The 19,690-nt window shown below is 40.3% G+C and overlaps 2 protein-coding genes and 1 long non-coding RNA gene across 3 annotated transcripts; all 3 read right to left on the bottom strand.

The window, feature by feature from the left end:
• Positions 1–3,381: 3,381 nt before the first annotated feature.
• LOC116374045 (uncharacterized) lies at positions 3,382–3,993 on the bottom strand. The gene is made up of 3 exons (XR_004209875.1): positions 3,946–3,993; positions 3,655–3,738; positions 3,382–3,399 (listed from the first exon to the last, which is right to left on the bottom strand). It is a non-coding gene; the product is annotated as an uncharacterized LOC116374045 (long non-coding RNA).
• Position 3,994: 1 nt separating this feature from the next.
• On the bottom strand, positions 3,995–8,059 carry LOC116353013 (CMRF35-like molecule 3). Its single transcript, XM_031821904.1, has 3 exons — positions 7,914–8,059; positions 7,425–7,730; positions 3,995–4,020 (listed from the first exon to the last, which is right to left on the bottom strand). The coding sequence occupies exons 1-3, from the start codon at positions 7,972–7,974 to the stop codon at positions 3,995–3,997; spliced, it is 393 nt and encodes a 130-aa protein (XP_031677764.1). The 5' UTR covers positions 7,975–8,059.
• Positions 8,060–10,857: 2,798 nt separating this feature from the next.
• Positions 10,858–15,155, bottom strand: LOC116353014 (polymeric immunoglobulin receptor-like). Its single transcript, XM_031821903.1, has 6 exons — positions 15,012–15,155; positions 14,727–14,804; positions 14,140–14,472; positions 11,425–11,853; positions 11,148–11,211; positions 10,858–10,996 (listed from the first exon to the last, which is right to left on the bottom strand). Exons 2-6 carry the CDS (start codon positions 14,773–14,775, stop codon positions 10,858–10,860), a joined length of 1,014 nt encoding a protein of 337 aa, XP_031677763.1. The 5' UTR covers positions 14,776–14,804; positions 15,012–15,155.
• Positions 15,156–19,690: the final 4,535 nt, after the last annotated feature.

Below are 19,690 nucleotides of genomic sequence, written 5' to 3'. Positions count from 1 at the left end.
ACTCTGTGGCTGTGGAATCTGACTTTGTGGCTGTGGAATCTGACTCTGTGGCTGTGGAAGCTAATGGAATCTACTTATGATGGTCAGCCCACGACTCCGGTTCTGGGACGAGCTCAACCCCAGCCTTTAAATTGCTTTAGCATCTCCTACAGAAACAATGCATTTCAATCAAAATAACAATACATTTAAAATGACAAATAATATTCAAATAATATTGAAATAATATTGAAATAATATTCCAAATAACATAATAAAAGGTGCAATAAATTAATCAAAGTAAATGTTGATGGATACCAACTTAGGGAACTTAAACAGTAACCTATGATAAACGCCCCACTGTTAATAACCCCCCTCCCTCATACTTTAACAGATTTGGTTTGAACCCCGGGAACTCCTTTACATGTGTCCTTCAACTCTCCACTTGGGTTCATCATTTATTCTGGGCAGACAGAGACCAGGACACGTGAGTTTTCAATGGCGACCACAAACAGTTCTGATTTTGTATATAGGTTTATAACTTTTATGAAACAGCACAGTTGGAAAATATATGGCAAATATAAATCAACACTGAGATAGATAAAAGGGGTAGAGGGGAGAGGTAGAGAAAAGAAGTTGAGGGGAGGGGTAGAGGGGAGGGGTAGAGGGGAGCTGAAGGACTAAAAACAAACAAAATACAACTAATGTCAAATATACTGTGTCTGTAAAATGTATATAGTATGTAAAAGCAGGATATAGAAGCCTAAGTGTTGTTGTCCATTTGTAAATATATATATATATATATACAGTGCCTTGCGAAAGTATTCGGCCCCCTTGAACTTTGCAACCTTTTGCCACAATTCAGGCTTCAAACATAAAGATATAAAACTGTATTTTTTGTGAAGAATCAACAACAAGTGGGACACAATCATGAAGTGGAACGACATTTATTGGATATTTCAAACTTTTTTAACAAATCAAAAACTGAAAAATTGGTGGTGCAAAATTATTCAGCCCCTTTACTTTCAGTGCAGCAAACTCTCTCCAGAAGTTCAGTGAGGATCTCTGAATGATCCAATGTTGACCTAAATGACTAATGATGATAAATACAATCCACCTGTGTGTAATCAAGTCTCCGTATAAATGCACCTGCACTGTGATAGTCTCAGAGGTCCGTTAAAAGCGCAGAGAGCATCGTGAAGAACAAGGAACACACCAGGCAGGTCCGAGATACTGTTGTGAAGAAGTTTAAAGCCGGATTTGGATACAAAAAGATTTCCCAAGCTTTAAACATCCCAAGGAGCACTGTGCAAGCGATAATATTGAAATGGAAGGAGTATCAGACCACTGCAAATCTACCAAGACCTGGCCGTCCCTCTAAACTTTCAGCTCATACAAGGAGAAGACTGATCAGAGATGCAGCCAAGAGGCCCATGATCACTCTGGAAGAACTGCAGAGATCTACAGCTGAGGTGGGAGACTCTGTCCATAGGACAACAATCAGTCGTACATTGCACAAATCTGGCCTTTATGGAAGAGTGGCAAGAAGAAAGCCATTTCTTAAAGATATCCATAAAAAGTGTTGTTTAAAGTTTGCCACAAGCCACCTGGGAGACACACCAAACATGTGGAAGAAGATGCTCTGGTCAGATGAAACCAAAATTGAACGTTTTGGCAACAATGCAAAACGTTATGTTTGGCGTAAAAGCAACACAGCTCATCACCCTGAATACCCCATCCCCACTGTCAAACATGGTGGTGGCAGCATCATGGTTTGGGCCTGCTTTTCTTCAGCAGGGACAGGGAAGATGGTTAAAATTGATGGGAAGATGGATGGAGCCAAATACAGGACCATTCTGGAAGAAAACCTGATGGAGTCTGCAAAAGACCTGAGACTGGGACGGAGATTTGTCTTCCAACAAGACAATGATCCAAAACATAAAGCAAAATCTACAATGGAATGGTTCAAAAATAAACATATCCAGGTGTTAGAATGGCCAAGTCAAAGTCCAGACCTGAATCCAATCGAGAATCTGTGGAAAGAACTGAAAACTGCTGTTCACAAATGCTCTCCATTCAACCTCACTGAGCTCGAGCTGTTTTGCAAGGAGGAATGGGAAAACATTTCAGTCTCTCGATGTGCAAAACTGATAGAGACATACCCCAAGTGACTTACAGCTGTAATCGCAGCAAAAGGTGGCGCTACAAAGTATTAACTTAAGGGGGCTGAATAATTTTGCACGCCCAATTTTTCAGTTTTTGATATGTTAAAAAAGTTTGAAAAATCCAATAAATGTCGTTCCACTTCATGATTGTGTCCCACTTGTTGTTGATTCTTCACATCTTTATGTTTGAAGACTGAAATGTGGAAAAAGGTCGCAAAGTTCAAGGGGGCCGAATACTTTCGCAAGGCACTGTATATACAGTACTGTATATATTTACAAAATAATATATGGGGGATTGAAAATAATGCAGACAATTAACCCCCATACCTAAAATTAGAAAAGTAAAATGATTCCCAAAAAATATAACATGATTTGCAAAAAGAAAATGTTTGTGTAATTCCTACAAATAGTTACTATAAATAGATGTAACAATTGCATTGAAACCTCAATGTCCATTGTTTAATATATATACTACATTGTATTATTGCAGTACAGTAGTTATTATACATAGTAGCTGTCTATACTAACATCTTAATACACGTTTGATCATGATTAGTTACAGGCATAGGACATTAAACTAGATCAATAAGATCATGATGTAAGAAATAAGAGACAAGGGGAAAGGTGGTGGAACATAACTAATAACAGAAATGTGATGATAATCAGAACAAACACAGCAGACTGCCTTCAGTAGTTTATTACACTAAAGGATAGAAGTGTCTTCCTGGGATGGGTTAAGAGGAATGACAGAATCATATTGGAGGCAGATAGATGTTGTGACACAGGAGAGGGGAGTGTCCTGTCCTTCCAGTAAAAGGAAGGTCTTCTCTGTCAGTCACTACTGTGCTGCTGCTGCCCTCTGCTGGAGAGGAAGTGAAACATTCAGTCACAATCTCCATTGTGACGTTTCCACTAGATTAAAAAAAAAATCTGACCCAAGATCATCATCTAGGGGCAACGTCACCCTAAACCCAGGTGCAGTCCACACTGTAATGTTATGGATACACACTGATAACAATAGTTTAGCTGGTCACAATGTGATGATAACATTTTACATGCAGCAAAATAAAACGACAAAGAAAGATTTGTGTGATTAAAGAGTGATGTTTAGTACACATAGTAATGTGGTGTTGTCTGTATCTTTGTTGAGAGATCAGCATCATCTGGTACAACAGACAGAGGAGACACCAACACTGACCTGTGTGGTCACCTGTAGAGCTAGTGAGCTGTAGACCACATTATCATCTGGTTCTGCTGACTACAGAGGAGGAACAGGTAGAGAGGTGAACAGGGACAGTTCTGTCATGATGGAGATACACTATAAAACACACTTCTCTGTGAAATTAAAAGTGTAGACAGGTATAATTGTGATATGCAACATAAAGGTGATATATTAGGCCTACAGCTATAATGGTGATGTAACCATGACTATATTAACACTGAGGAAACAATCACCTACTGTTGTTTCTGATAGCATAATACTAGCTGTGGAGAATCAGTGGAACAGCTTAACCTTGGTCTGTCCTTTTAGTTGGGTCTTGTGCTGGAGGATGACAGTGCTGTATGTGACATCATCATCAGCTTCAGGAAATGGATCCTGTTGGTAGAGAGACGCCCAAGTAACAAAAACGTGTTGTTATACTGTTATAGTGTACATTTACCTATTGCTTGTTCCAAGACAGAAAGTGATAGTGGAAATACAATTGTTTTCTAAACAGATGCACATTTGCCAAGGCTATGACGCTTTATGAGTAACAGCAATAATGTTGTCTACGAGTCGAGATGCTTGTAGCCATATGTTGACCTTCTCTTCTGTCCTGAACTGATCAGGCATCACAGTGCTGTACATCACATCATGGCTTCTCTCTGGGTTTGGCCTCTGAGAAATGGACAGCACAGAAGATAAACACATGGCTACATGCATTGGAAGAGACCCGGAACTATAGATGATCTAGAGGAGGAGATCAACCATTTCCAGGCCCAGGGACATGGACTAGTCTGTGGCAACCTAAATGCCAGAACTAGACAAGAAGCCCTCAGCACGCAGGTGGAGAAAACACCTACCTGGAGGTGACAGCATTCCCTCCCCCATATGTCCCCCTAGACACAACTACGACAACATAACCAACAAAAATGGGTCACATCTCTTGCAGCTCTGTCGGACAATGGGTACGTACATAGTCAAAGGTAGATTTCGAGGGGACTCCTACGGTATTTACACCTATAGCTCATCTCTTGGTAGTAGTGCTGAGACCCTTATCAGATCACAGCAAAATCACACTCTACTTGAAGAGGGCTGAGCTCAATCATGAGGCATCAAAGCCAAAGGACCTGAATAATATTAAGAAATGCTATAGATGGAAGGAAAGTATTGTGGAAATCTACCATAAAACAATTAGGCAAGACAAATTCAATCCCTTTTCAACAACTTCCTGGACAAAAATACACTACAGAACAAGAGTGTACCGAGCAAATGTCAAATTGGCTTTTTACCAAATTACAGTATGACAGACAACGTATTTACCCTGTACACCCTAATCGACAAACAAACAAACCAAAACAAAGGCAAATTCTTCTTCAAATACTTGTTAGTTTCAAAAAAGCTTTTGAATCAATTTGGCATGAGGGCCTGCTGTACAAATTGAAGGAAAGTGGTGTTGCGTGAAAAAAATGATGTAAAATCCATGTACAAAAAAACACACATTTCTTCCACAGGGCCGGGGGATGAGACAGGGATGCAGCTTAAGCCCCAACCTCTTCAACATATATATCAACGAATTGGCGAGGGCACGAGGAAAGTCTGCAGCACCCGGACTCACTCTACTTGAATCTGAAGTCAAATGTCTACTGTTTGCTGATTATCTGGTGCTTCTGTCCTCAACCACAGAGGGCCTACAGCAGCACCTAGATTTTCTGCACAGATTCTGTCAGACATGGGCCCTGATAATAAATCTCAGTAAGACGACAAATAATGGAGTTCCAAAAAAAGTCCAGTTGACAGGACAACAAATACAAATTCCATCTTGACACCGTTGCCCTAGAGCACCCAAACTATACATACCTTGGCCTAAACATCAGCACCACAGTAACTTCCAGAAAGCTGTTAACAATCTTAGAGACAAGGCAAGAAGGGCCTTCAATGCCATCAAAAGGAACATAAAATTAGACATACCAATTAGGATCTAGCTAAAAGTAGTTGAATCAGTTATAGAGCCTTTCGTGGTTGTAAATTCTGGGGTCTGCTCACCAACCAAAAATTCACACAATGGGACAGACATCGAATTGAGACTGCATGCAGAATATTGCAAGAATATCTTCTGTGTACAACGTAAAACACCAAATAATGCATGCTGAGCAGAATTAGGCCGATACCGCTAATTATCAAAATCCAGAAAAGAGACGATAAATTCTACAACTACCTAAAAGGAAGCGATTCCCAAACCTTCCATAACAAAGCCATCACCTAAAGAAATATTTGACTATGTACAGACTCAGTGAGCAAAGCCTTGCTATTGAGAAAGGCCGCTAAAGGCAGACCTGGCTCTCAAGACAAGACGGGCTATGTGCATACTGCCCACAAAATGAGATGGAAACTGAGCTGCATTTCCTAACCTCCTGCCAAATGTATGACAATATTAGAGACACATAATTCCCTCAGGTTACACAGATCCACAAAGGATATATTTAGTTTGTTTTGTTTGATAAGCTGCCATATCTACTGGGTGAAATAACAGTGTGCCATCACAGCGACAACATTTGTGACCTGTTTCCACAAGAAAAGGTCAAACTGTGAAGAACAAACACCATTGTAAATACAACCCATATTTATGTTTATTTATTTTCCATTTTTTACTTTTTGTGCAATTTGCACATCGTTACAACACTGTATGTAGCCACCACATGACATTTGAAATGTCTTTATTCTTTTGGAACTTCTGTTAATGTAACATTTACTGTAATTTATATTGTTTATTTCACTTTTGTTTATTATCTCTTTCATTTACTTTGGCATTGCTAACATATGTTTCCCATTTCAATAAAGCCCTTTGAATTGAATTGAGAGAGAGAGAGAGAGAGAGAGAGAGAACCCCAGCTCACACTTCAGAGATGAAGGAGAAAGAGAGAGAGAGAGAGAGAGAAAGAGAGAGAGAGGGAGAGAGAGAGAGAGAGAGAGAGAACCCCAGCTCACACTTCAGAGATGGAGGAGAAAGAGAGAGAGAGAGAGAGAGAAAGAGAGAGAGAGGGAGAGAGAGAGAGGGAAAGAAAGAAAGACAGAGAGAGAGAGAGAGAGGAGGAGAGAGAGAAAAAGAGAGTGAAAGAGAGAGAGAAAGAGAGAGAGAGAGAGAGAGAGAGAGGAGAGAGAGAGAAAGAGAGTGAGAGAGGAGGAGAGAGAGAGAAAGAGAGAGAGAGAGAGAGAGAGAGAGAGAGAGAGAGAGAGAGAGAGAGAGAGAGAGAGAGAGAGGAAGAGAGAGAGAGAAAGAAAGAGAGAGAGAGAGAACCCCAGCTCACTGCGAAGATGGAGTGATTGGTACTAGTCCAAGATCACCACAGACCAAAACCAGGTTTATTCAGTTTGTACCTGCGGTGCTGTTTCTCTGGTGTGGGTCACTGTGCTGTATGTAATGTCCTGCTCAGGGTCAGCAGACTGCAAAGAAATAAATAGCCAAGAGAAACAGGACATGTCTATTTACCACCTTAACCACAGTTTGTTTCCAATGATATGATGCAGTCAGGTGTATATTTAGTGAACTGACAGTATTCACAACATTTTTCAACATCAGCACTGTAAGAGCTTGGGTTCCATTAGAATATGGGACCTTTTATGTCAACTCATTGATAGTCAACTGAACAGGTAACGCTAGAGTCAAATGGTAGATGATCCCAAATCAAGAACAGATTTGCAGATGGTTGCAAACCATAATTTGCAAATAAATTCATTAAAAATCCTACAATGTGATTTTCTGGATTTCTTTTCTCATTTTGTCTGTCATAGTTGAAGTGTACCTATGATGAAAATTACAGGCCTCTCTCATCTTTTTAAGTGGGAGAACTTGCACAATTGGTGGCTGACTAAATACTTTTTTGCCCCAGTGTACCTACATTCCTCAGGTCAACTTGAACAATAATGGTAATACCAGATACCAGACACGGAACTTGTTACAAGGAAATGAAACGAGAACACCAGTCATGTAGTTTGTGAAAGCTGGTATTTCCGGAGAGTCTGATCCTTACTGAGAACTACCTATTCTACTTTACTGAAGTAAAGAGTTGCATGGATCTTACCTGGAGTGACAGACAGGTAGAGCAGTTGTATCATGCTATCTGTTCCTCCATTGATCTCCACAACACACCTGTAAGTATTAGAGTCGTCTGGCTCCAGATCAGTCATGATCACAGTGAAGACTTTCTGGGTGATGTCATCAGAGATTGACGCCCTATCAGTGCTCTTAGGATGGTCAGTGCGTACTACAGAGGAGCAATGAGTCCAATGAGTCCCTTTACACCAGTACTTCACATGGTTTATGTAATACTGATCATAGCTACATGGGATGGTGATGGAGCCTCCTGTCTGAACAGACACATGCCTCCCTGTGGACATATCAACACAAAACACATTTAGGTTTGAATACAATACAATCTGCACTGCAGAAAACAAAATCCCATTGCTTGTAAACTATAGACAGCTTTTTAATGATTGAGATTTATTACACAGTGTTTACGGTGAATTGACCCACTGGACTTCAGCCCTTCATATAAACATGTTTCACATACCTGCTGAGACTCTGTAGAAGATGATGAAGAGGAGGAGGGGGAAGGAGACATGGTTAGCCATGTGAGGGTTTCAGTCTGCATGTAATATTAAATGGTACCTGAGCACAAATGTGTGTCAAGGACCAAGGCACCAGCCAGAATGACTCTACTTCCTAATGTTAGTTCACTGTCTGTAACTCTCTTCCTGATTCTGTTTGTGTGTATATTCCCCCCTCAGTGGCAGCCAGCAACTATTGCATCATATGGACTAATTTAACCTAATACTAAACCTAAAATATATTTCAGCTTTCTCTAAGGGTTTTGGGACCAAGAATCACTACTATCCTCATACTACTCTCTACTGGAACATAGGTCACTAATGATTACAAAGATTTGATAATTGGGCAACATGCACCATATTTCCATTGGCAAAATTCTATATTTCACTATATATGAAACTATATGATAAATGTCCTGCATATGCTGTGGTTTTACGTTCCACAAGAACAGACTCTTTCTCTCTCCCCCTCTATACAGGAAATGAACCCTGGTCATGTACAGCTCATAACTACAGATGTCCTCCAAGTGAAGGTGGTAAAGTTAGCTCAGGAAGCTGCATTACCAGAATGCTGCAAGTTTCAGCTAAACTCATTCCATGATGTCACGTTAAATGCTGAGCTGTACGTTCTGTTATTGGCTCCAACACAGCAAACTACTTCAGATACATCAGAATTGAACTCTCAAAACTACAGACCACAGTGCTCACATTATGTTATGACAAATTATCTTGAGAATAATAAAATGTCTTTGAAAATGTTTATTACAGTTTTTTAAATTACTTTGGTACTATTTTCACACTTGTGGAAACATTTCACAACGTTTAGTACAAAACAGATCCTCAAAAAGGACACACAAAATCACTCAGTAACTTTTTCCACCAAACCTAATCAGTATTTAATCTATAAACACCTTTCATATAAAGTAATTGCCCCTCACAATGCAATGCTCACAATACTTTACATATGATTCTCTTCTCACTTGTTGAAATACATTTGACCATGAGGTAATCCAACGGTGCTTAATGGTTAATCACTTAACCGTTTGGTAAACATAACGTTTTTAAACTGGTTTGTCTACTATATATGGATTTTGAGAAATACATAAATAAAATATGTTTGTATAGTATAAACATCTAAATGACATGTATAATACATAAAGCCAAGAGTGTGCAAAGCTGTCCTCAAGTTAAAGGGTGGCTACATTGAAGAATCTCAAATATAAAATATAGTTTGATCTCAACATCTAGTGACAAATTATCTTGAGAACAATAAAATGTCTTTAAAATGTTTTATTAGCAAAGCCTTTATATATTCCATTAAAGCTGGAGAAGGTAAAGACAGAATAGTTCTCCAAGGCTCTGATTCAACAAGGAGGCGATTTGTTACAGAAAACCAGACAACCAAATATCAACAATGAAACAACTCAAGAACTCAGGATTCATAAATGAACCAAAAACATTTCAATGTAACCTTGTTTTGTGTGTGTGTGTGTGTGTGTGTGCGGTTTGGTTTTACTATCCTTGTGGGTAAAACAAGAACCATTTAGACAAGTCAAAATTGTCAAATGTATTGGTCACATACACATGTTGAGCAGATGTTATTGCAGGTGTAGTGAAATGCTTGTGCTTCTACCTCCGACAGTGCAGTAATATCTAACTAAATGCTTGTGCTTCTACCTCCGACAGTGCAGTAATATCTAACTAAATGCTTGTGCTTCTAGCTCCGACAGTGCAGTAATATCTAACTAAATGCTTGTGCTTCTAGCTCCGACAGTGCAGTAATATCTAACTAAATGCTTGTGCTTCTAGCTCCGACAGTGCAGTAATATCTAACTAAATGCTTGTGCTTCTAGCTCCGACAGTGCAGTAATATCTAACTAAATGCTTGTGCTTCTAGCTCCGACAGTGCAGTAATATCTAACTAAATGCTTGTGCTTCTAGCTCCGACAGTGCAGTAATATCTCAGAAGTAATATTGAACAGTTTCACAACATACACACAAAATACTCATTAATGTAAGTAAGGAATGGATTAAGAATATATATACAAATATGTTAGAGCGACATTGGACTAAGATACAGTGGAATAGTATAGAATACATTATATACATGTGAGATGGGTGATGCACCATTTGGACATGTTGGGACATTTCGCCGGTCCCCACAAGGAAACATTATATTTAGCCTGAGGGGTTATGTTTAGGGTTATGGTTACAATTAGGGTTACGGTTAGAATCAGAATTAGTGTTAGGGGAAATAGGATTTTGAATTGGCTTACATTTCGTTGTACACACAAAGATTGTAAAACATATACGTGTGTGTGTTTTATCCTGAAGAAAGCTAAACATTTTTCGTGTACATGCCCCCCTCAGTGGAAGATAGCAACTATTGCATTTCAGCTTCCAGCTTTCTCCAAGGGCTCTTTGGGATCAAGAGTCACTGTTACCCTCTGCTGGAAAATAGGTCACTAGTGATTAAACAAAGACATGTATAGAATTAAGAGCACATGAGCTACAGAGATGGAGTGATGACATCCTTCTACCTCGAGATCAACCCTGGTCATAGACGCAGCTCAAAACCACAGATGTCCTCCAACCTAAACTGTTAGGTATCTCAGGAAGTTGCTGTACCACAAGGCTGCAGGTTTCTGGTAAACTAAGTCATGCTATGACATCTTGTTAAACACTTGTTGTCTCCAACAGAGCAAATAACTTCGATACATCAGAATTTCAGATTTTCATTCACGGAATTTGGTGACAGATGATCTTGATAACAGTAAAACATGTTTATTAGCAAGTAAATTAAATATTCAATTAAATGTGGAGAATGTGAAGAAAGTAAAGACATATCCCGCAATGAAAAATATGCAAATGCTAAATAAATGTAGTTTCTACTCTTCCTGTTTCACCTCAGAGTCGGGTTGCCCTGAACTTCACCACAGCAATGACGTTGCACAGGATGAAGAGCACTGCATGAACAGTTTTGGAAGGTAGAAGAGTGTTCTCTCCCATCTGTAGAAGAACAACACTGCTTTGAGGACATGACACTCTGCAAATTTCAAACAGACATATGATGCATACCTGGGACATTTTTTAAAGTGATTTTAAAACAACACAATTCATTAATCCAATAATTGACATTTAAATAAATGACCTTTTTGCTTGTTGAGTACCGGTTAGAGGTGGTAGTGTACACTTACCCCTGGGCTACATGGTGTGTGTTGTTGACTGGGGCCTGAGAGGTGGAAGAGGAGACAGCAGGATCTACAGTTGTGGGTGAGGTCAGAGAGATGTCTTGAGTGGTCTGCTTGTCTGTCAAGGTGCAACAGTTTCCGTATGTAATTTACTAGTGTTGAAGTGACACAATTTCAGCGTGATATGGTAATGCTTTAAATTAACAAAATGACTTCAGTTGGATTCTGTGAATTTGAAAGACTCATTCCACTATTTTTGGTTATAACTGGTCTCATTACTTACTAATGATGGTGTCAGTCTGTGTTGTGGTCAGTTGATTAACAGTGGAGATGATGATGGTGGAAGAGGGGGTAGGAGTGGTGGTGGAGGCAGGTGTGGTACTCTGTGTTGTGGTCAGTTGATTGACAGTGATGTGAACAGGCATCTGTAGGTCTCCTCTGGAACACCAGTACCAGCCAGTATCTCCCATATTCAATCCATTCAGAGTCACTGTTAAAATGTGTCTGTTGTTGTGATCAATGGTCTGCTGTGATGTCACTGATGTTCCATCTAAAATCCCTGAATATCTCCCCACCAAGGGGACATAGTAGATACCCATCTTACACCACAACCACTTCTTAACCACAGTGTTACTATAGTAACAACGGACAGTGACACTCCCTCCTTCTACTCCAGAAACTTCCTGTTGGTCCACATAGAGTTCTGGTGTACCTGAACACAGAGGTGCAGACAAAAATTCACCAAGGGAGAAGCAACACATGTCATATCATAGGCAATGATGTACACTGATGAACAAAACATTAAGAACACCTGCTCTTTCCAATACATAGACTGACCAGGTGAATCAGGTGAAAGATACAATCCTTTATTGATGTCACTTGTTAAATCCACTTCAATCAGTGTAGATGAAGAAGAGGTGACAGGTTAAATGATTTTTAAACCTTGAGACAATTGAGACATGGATGTGTATGGGCAAGACAAAAGCTTTAAATGCTTTTGAAAACGGTATGGTAGTAGGTTCCAGGTGCACCGGTTTGAGTGTGTCAAGAACTGCAACGCTGCTGGGATTTTCACACTCAACAGTTTTCTTGTGTATCAAGAATGGTCCACCACCCAAAGGTTATTCAGCCAACTTGACAGAACTGTGGAAAGCATATGAGTCAACATGGGCCAGCATCTCTCTGGAATTGAGGCTGATCTGAGGTCAAACGGGGGAGCAACTCAATATTAGGAAGGTGTCCCTAATGTTTTGTGCACTCAGTGTATACAAACACTAGATTGATGATGCTATGTATTGGCCAATGAGAGGCTTTGAAGCACCTGTCTGCCATATTGGTACTCTTCAGAAGGAGCGGTCTTCAACAGGAATGATGGGAATTGGACAGTATTTCAACTTAATGTCTCAAAGATAATTAATGCATGTATTTAAAAACAAACTCCAGCTACGGTTTAACATTTCCTGTTGAGTAATAAAATCCCATGTGCACTTAAGGGTAAAAAAATGTTTCGATGAGTTGGTCTGATGGGAATCCGTGATGTCATCGGCCTCACCCTTGTGGGAACAATAGAGGAACGATGGACAACAAAAGAGGAAAGGTCCATCCCCCACTTGTGCCATGTCATGAGGATAGCTAGACCACCTATTGAGATGTGATAAATGAGGTGAAAAGGTGACAACTTCAATCAATTACCCCATCAGAACCCAAAATATACAGTTGAAGTTGGAAGTTTACATACACCTTAGCCAAATACATTTATACTCAGTTTTTCACAATTCCTGACATTTAATCCTAGTAAAAATTCCCTGTCAGGTCAGTTAGGATCAGCACTTTATTTTAAGAATGTGAAATGTCTGAATAAAGTAGAGAGAATGATTTATTTCAGCTTTTATTCCTTTCGTCACATTCCTAGTGGGTCAGAAGTTTACATACACTCAATTAGTATTTGGTAGCATTGCCTTTAAATTGTTTAACTTGGGTCAAACGTTTCAAGTAGCCTTCCACAATATTCCCACAATAAGTTGGGTGAATTTTTGCCCATCCCTCCTGACAGATCTGGTGTAACTGAGTCAGGTTTGTAGGCTTCCTTGCTTGCACACACTTTTCCAGTTCTGCCCACAAATGTTCTATAGGATTGATGGGATTTGTGATGGCCACTCCAATACCTTGACTTTGTTGTCCTTAAGCCATTTTGCCACAACTATGGAAGTATGCTTGGGGTCATTGTCCATTTGGAAGAGCCATTTGTGTCCAAGATATAACTGATGTCTTGAGATGTTGCTTCAATATAACCACATAATTTTCATACCTCATGAAGCCATCTATTTTGTGAAGTGCACCAGTCCCTTCTGCATCAAAGCATCCACACAACATGATGCTTCCACCACCGTGCTTCATGGTTGGGATGGTGTTCTTCAGCTTGCAAGCGCCCCCCCTTTTCCACCAAACATAACGATGGTCGTTATGGCCAAACAGTTCTACTTTTGTTTCATAAGACCAGAGGACATTTCTCCAAAAAGTACGATCTTTGTCCCCATGTGCAGGTTTGGGAACTCTTTTTTTGTTGCGTTAGGCATATGAAAGTGACAATACTGTGACTTAACAAAAATATTAACATTAGGTTGTGATTTAGAATTCATTATGCATGTCTTATGAATGTGTTATGACGTCCTTATGTAGGCACCCTTCATAATAAAGTGTTTCTGTTCTCCACAGTGTAACAATGTATACCTACAATATAAACCCAATCCATATTTACATTGTGTCTGCCTGTATGTATAACCATGTAAATGCATTGTATTTAGAGCCTTAAAACAGTCTTCCCCAAATCAATAGCTACATAGCTGTGTCATACTGAACAAATTAACCAAAGGATGATGGCATGTGACCTGCAAGTATTACTATAGTGTATAAAAGACAAGACCAAGTTGTACTCTCTAAGTCAGCTCTCTATGATGATCAAACACAGTGTGATTGAGGAGAGGTATGGAGGGCTAACCTGTGGTGACTGACAGGTGCAAGTATGTACTTTGATCTCGTCCTGCAGTCTCCACAGCACACCAGTAATACCCAGAGTCCTCTGGCTGCAGATCAGTCATGTTAACAGAGAAGATTCTTCGGGTGACATCATCAGAGATGGACACTGTCCCAGATATCTTTGGTTGGTCCGTGCGTACAAGAGCAGAACAAGAACTCCAGTAATCTCCTTGACACCAGTATTTGACATATTGTATGTATCTCTGATCATAGCGACATGGGATGGTGATGTAGTTTCCTGTCTTCACAGACACCTTACTCACAGTTGACACACCGTACGCTCCTGCCTGAGTACCTGCAGACACAGCAACAGAAAACACTTTTAGAGTCCTTTCGGTCGACTGATAAGGTTGTCTACCAATTACCCATTCAGGACACCAGTAGGAGTGAGAAGTGCACAACATGGCTGGTATGGCCGGGATGAGTGTGGGCTCAATATATAAGCTAATATTTTGTCTTCAGGGTTTCAGCATAGCCAGTACCTGACTTCAAGCAGCAATGCACAGAAACATGAGACTTTATCAATTCATCAAAACATTTTACCAGTACCTGAGAGTCTGGAGAAGATGACTAGGAGGAGGGAGAGATGAGGAGCCATGTGTGGTATGTCTTTCTGTGTGGTACAAACTGTACACAAATGTATGTGTCAAGGGAAGAGTCACCAACGACAATGTCTCCAATACACATCACTGCCTGTCCCTTCTTTCTGCTTCTGTTTAAGTGAACATGCCCCTGATTGGTTGGTAACAATACATTCTGTGGATCAGTCAATACAACTGATAGGATTTGATTTATTCAAATGAATTAATTCAAATTATTTATTTATGTACTTACTTGATGTATTTTTTCCCCAATAAAGTTAGACCAATATCTCCACAGACCAGACTTAAAATCAGCTTCATAGTAAAACAATGATTAGATCTACCACGATACAGTCTGTGATTTTAAGGTGGTTACACAAAATTCAGATACGAAGCCTCTCTGTCTTAAAAGACTAAAAAGGAATAGAAAAATAAACAATAAACATTGTCTGTGTCGAGGAAATAAACCCTGGTCATAGATGCATCTCAAAACCACATTGTCCTGTAAGGTAGCTCATCAGCAGTAGCTCAGGAAGCTGATGTACCACAAGACTACAGGTTTCAGGTTAACTCATTACATTACATGGTGATAAAAGAGCTTACCTCTACTGTAGGGTTGGTTGACCCTGCACTACTAGAGTGGAGGCAGCGGGTGGTGTGGAGTTACTATTGGTTTATTTTACAAGAAGTTTGTGGACGCTCATTTTTCTTGCTCGCTAATTAATGAGCCTCCCTTAAATAAATCTATATATCAAACAATATATTTTCTGTGTGATTTCTTCTTTTTTTCGTCAACATTTCCATCGCAACTTAAAATCCCATTTAGTAGGTGCTAGGACCTGGGGGAGGCTGCTGGCGCTCTAGTGACTGTTATTCTTCAGGAAAGATGGCTGACAAAAATTGATTTACACTTTTTGCACCAAAGTATGTTCATCTCTAGGAGACAGAACGCGTCTCCTTCCTGAGCGGTATGACGGCTGCGTTGTCCCTTGGTGTTTATAATAATAATATGCATATATTAGCATCTGGGACAGAGTAAGAGGCAGTTCACTCTGGGCAAGCTATTCATCCAAAAGTGAAAATGCTGCCCCCTATCCCAATTAACTGTGTACCCATTTAATAACCAGATCTTCATACAAACTTGCTATGCCGAATTCTTGCCGCACAATCGAACATGCTGCCATATGCTTCCAGCACGCCCACAAGCGAGTCACAAGGGGCGGCCTAAGCTGCATGCAGCAATTTACTGCTATGTAGTGTACATGCACAGTTAGGCCTACTTGTAGCTAACATTTAAGTTAACCTTAGCTACTTCTGTGGCTTGAGACTGCTAGCTAACAATAAATGGAACGGAGGGAATATGCCAGACCCCCCTAAAAGAGGCTTTGCCCCCCTATCCAGTAATCTCTAGTGACGTCCCTGGGCTAAACACTGCATGCGTCTTTACCAAAGGTTCATTGCCACGTTCATGTGCTTTCGGAGTTCTGTGAAATTCCTAGTTCTGACTGGGTAGTTTCACTTGAATGACCCTCCAAGTCGGAATTACAAGAGGAAAATTTGAAAATGTTGCTGCCTGAGTTGCTGAGTTGTGACGTTTCACCACTGACCTAGGAACATTTTCAACCAAAAGATGACAACAAATCTGTTTTTGACCACTACAGCCTCATCAGTATGTAATTTGTAATGTAATTAGATTGACCATATTGTCAATATCAAGGTAGTAAACTCTTACTGGTTGAAGAATTGTTCTGACCAAATCACCAAATAGCACATGAATGAAACAAAGTCGTATTTCCGACACCAAAAATGTGAAATTTTGACAGGCACATGAATGTAGGATTTTTATTTTTTATTTAACTAGGCAAGTCAGTTAAGAACAAATTCTTATTTACAATGATGGGCTGCCCCGGCCAAACTCAGACGATGCTTGGCCCATTGTGCACTGCCCTATGGGACTCCCAATCATAGCCAGATGTAATACAGCCTGGATTTGAACCAGGGACTGTAGTGACACCTCTTGAACTTAGATGCAGTGCCTTAGACCACCGCTCCACTCGGGTCATCACTAGATTCCATACCCAGAAAGTCCTTAATCCCGCCCATTTCTACATTTGATCTTCTTAAAATTTGATTTTAAACTTGACTTTATCCCTGACCTAACCACACTGTTAAACTTAACCCTAACCTAACCACACTGTTAACCTTAACCCTAACCTAACCACACTGTTAACCTTAACCCTAACCTAACCACACTGTTAACCTTAACCCTAACCTAACCACATTGTTAACCTAACCTAACCACACTGTTAACCTTAACCCTAACCTAACCACACTGCTAACCTTAACCCTAACCTAACCACACTGTTAACCTTAACCCTAACCTAACCACACTGTTAACCTTAACCCTAACCTTTAATAAGATGTGGCTACGGAATCTGACTTTGTGGCTGTGGAATCTGACTCTGTGGCTATGGAAGCTAATGGAATCTACTTATCATGGTCTGCCCACGTCTCTGGTTCTGGGACGAGCTCAACCCCAGCCTTTAAATTGCCATAGCCCCTCCTACAGAATCCTTCAAATTCAATTTAAAAAAACAATACATTCAAAATTACAAATAATATTCAAAATGACTTAATAAAAGGTGCCATAAATTAATCAAAGTAAAATGTTGATGGATACCAACTTAGGGAACTTAAACAGTAACCTATGATAAATGCCCCACTGTTAATAACCCCCCTCCCTCATAGTTTAACAGATTTGGTTTGAACCCCGGGAACTCCTTTACATGTGTTCTTCAACTCTCCACTTGGGTTCATCATTTATTTTGGGCAGACAGAGACCAGGACACGTGAGTTTTCAATGGCGTCCACAAACAGTTCTGATTTTGTATATAGGTTTATAACTTTTATGAAACAGCACAGTTGGAAAATATATGGCAAATATAAATCAACACTGAGATAGATGGGAGGGGTAGAGGGGAGGGGTAGAGGCAGTGGCGTGCCGTGGGCCTGGGGCCTGGGCCTTCAGTGAAGTCCTACACAGTCCCACCCGAATTAATCCACCTCTTATTACCATCATTATGATGCCATAGCTCTAGACACTATACATTTAGACAGAAACGCAGTATAACCAGGCGTTGCGTCACCTTGAAATTTACATTTTTATTCAGAGAATTGAAGAGGAAGAGTACAATTCCTTTTCATTGTGCAGCTTCGTTGCCCTGCGCGCTTGTTCGTTGAGCTGTAGATCCACTCGGGTGTCCCCAAAAGTTTTCAAAAGCACCATTGCTTGTAAGTGCCCAGCCGTACTTTGGTGTCTCGTTGCTGCCTTGGTTAGACAACTCAGGTTTGCAAAGCCAGTGTGGCTCCAAACACCAAATTGATCACTTGCAAATAATAGGCATTCCCAGCAGTACAGTTTGCAGTGCTTCTCAGAGCCTGTGAGCCATTGATAGCGCTCGTAGTTGGAACTTTGAAAGTGGCGAACGAACCCATTTCCCGCCTGTGACAGGCTTTGTAGCGTCGGCGTCGACCTCTCCTGACAATGTCTAACTTTTCTTGATAAGTTTGTCTTGAGAATGGCGTTGTAATTATATCTTCGACCAAATCGATATCTTCTCCTTCCGCCATTGTGGGTTGAAAAAACAGCTTAGTAGTACGCAAATTAATTTGTTTATCAATTTCAGTTTCCTAGTTCTGAGACCTGCCCATAGGACCTGCCTCTCAATATTGGTAATCCAATCAAAAGACGTGCACGCACTACGCCTGCTAGCTGGCTCCTGTGTAACACTGGAGCCAGCCAGCAGGCGTACAATAGCCAACTCTAAAGCTGATTGGTTGTCAATAAATTTTAATTTCCATTCACTTTAAGCTACTAGCGCCCGCACTGTTGATTCTGAAGGCCTGAGGGCAGATTTTAGACCCCTGGCAACACATGATGGCTGAATATGATTGGATAAAAGATCTAACATAAAGACCAGCCCTCCAAATCTCAACCTGGGGCTGGAAGCAGTGCAACCAAGAGGAAAGCTATGAAATGAAGAGTATAACTCTTACTCTGGGGAATAATTTAATACATATTTGTGGGAAAATATATTTAAATTGTTTTTATATTGTGATGATGTCAGCAGAGAAGGCCTTGCTGGCCCTGACGGCCAACCACTGGGTAGAGGGGAGGGGTAGATGGGAGGGGTAGAGGGGAGGATTAGAGGGGAGGGGTAGAGGGAAGGGGTTGAGGGGAGGGGTAGAGGGGAGGATTAGAGGGGAGGGGTAGAGGGGAGGGGTTGAGGGGAGGGGTTGAGGGGAGGGGTAGAGGGGAGGTGGTAGAGGGGAGCTGAAGGACTAAAAACAAACAAAATACAACTAATGTCAAATATACTGTGACAGTAAAATGTATGTAGTATGTAAAAGCTGGATATAGAAGCCTAAGTGTTGTTGTCTGTGTGTATATATATATATACACAGCAATGTATATATTTACAAAATAATATATGGGGGATTGGAAATGATGCAGACAATTACCCCATACCTAAAAATAAATAAGTAAAGTGATCCCCAATAAATATAACATGATTTACAAAAATAAAATCTGCTTCTGTGTAATTCCGACAAACAGTTGCAAATAGATGTAACAATTGCATTGCACCCTCAATGTCCATTGTTTAATACATATACACTGCTCAAAAAAATAAAGGGAACACAATGTAACTCCAAGTCAATCACACTTCTGTGAAATCAAACTGTCCACTTAGGAAGTAACACTGATTGACAATACATTTCACATGCTGTTGTGCAAATGGAGTAGACAACAGGTGGAAATTATAGGCAATTAGCAAGACACCCCCAATAAAGGAGTGTTTCTGCAGGTGGGGACCACAGACCACTTCTCAGTTCCTATGCTTCCTGGCTGATGTTCTGGTCACTTTTGAATGC

The sequence above is a fragment of the Oncorhynchus kisutch genome, linkage group LG4 (assembly GCF_002021735.2).
Source record: "Oncorhynchus kisutch isolate 150728-3 linkage group LG4, Okis_V2, whole genome shotgun sequence".
NCBI lineage: Eukaryota > Metazoa > Chordata > Actinopteri > Salmoniformes > Salmonidae > Oncorhynchus > Oncorhynchus kisutch.
This window is presented reverse-complemented; position numbering and strand designations above follow the sequence as displayed.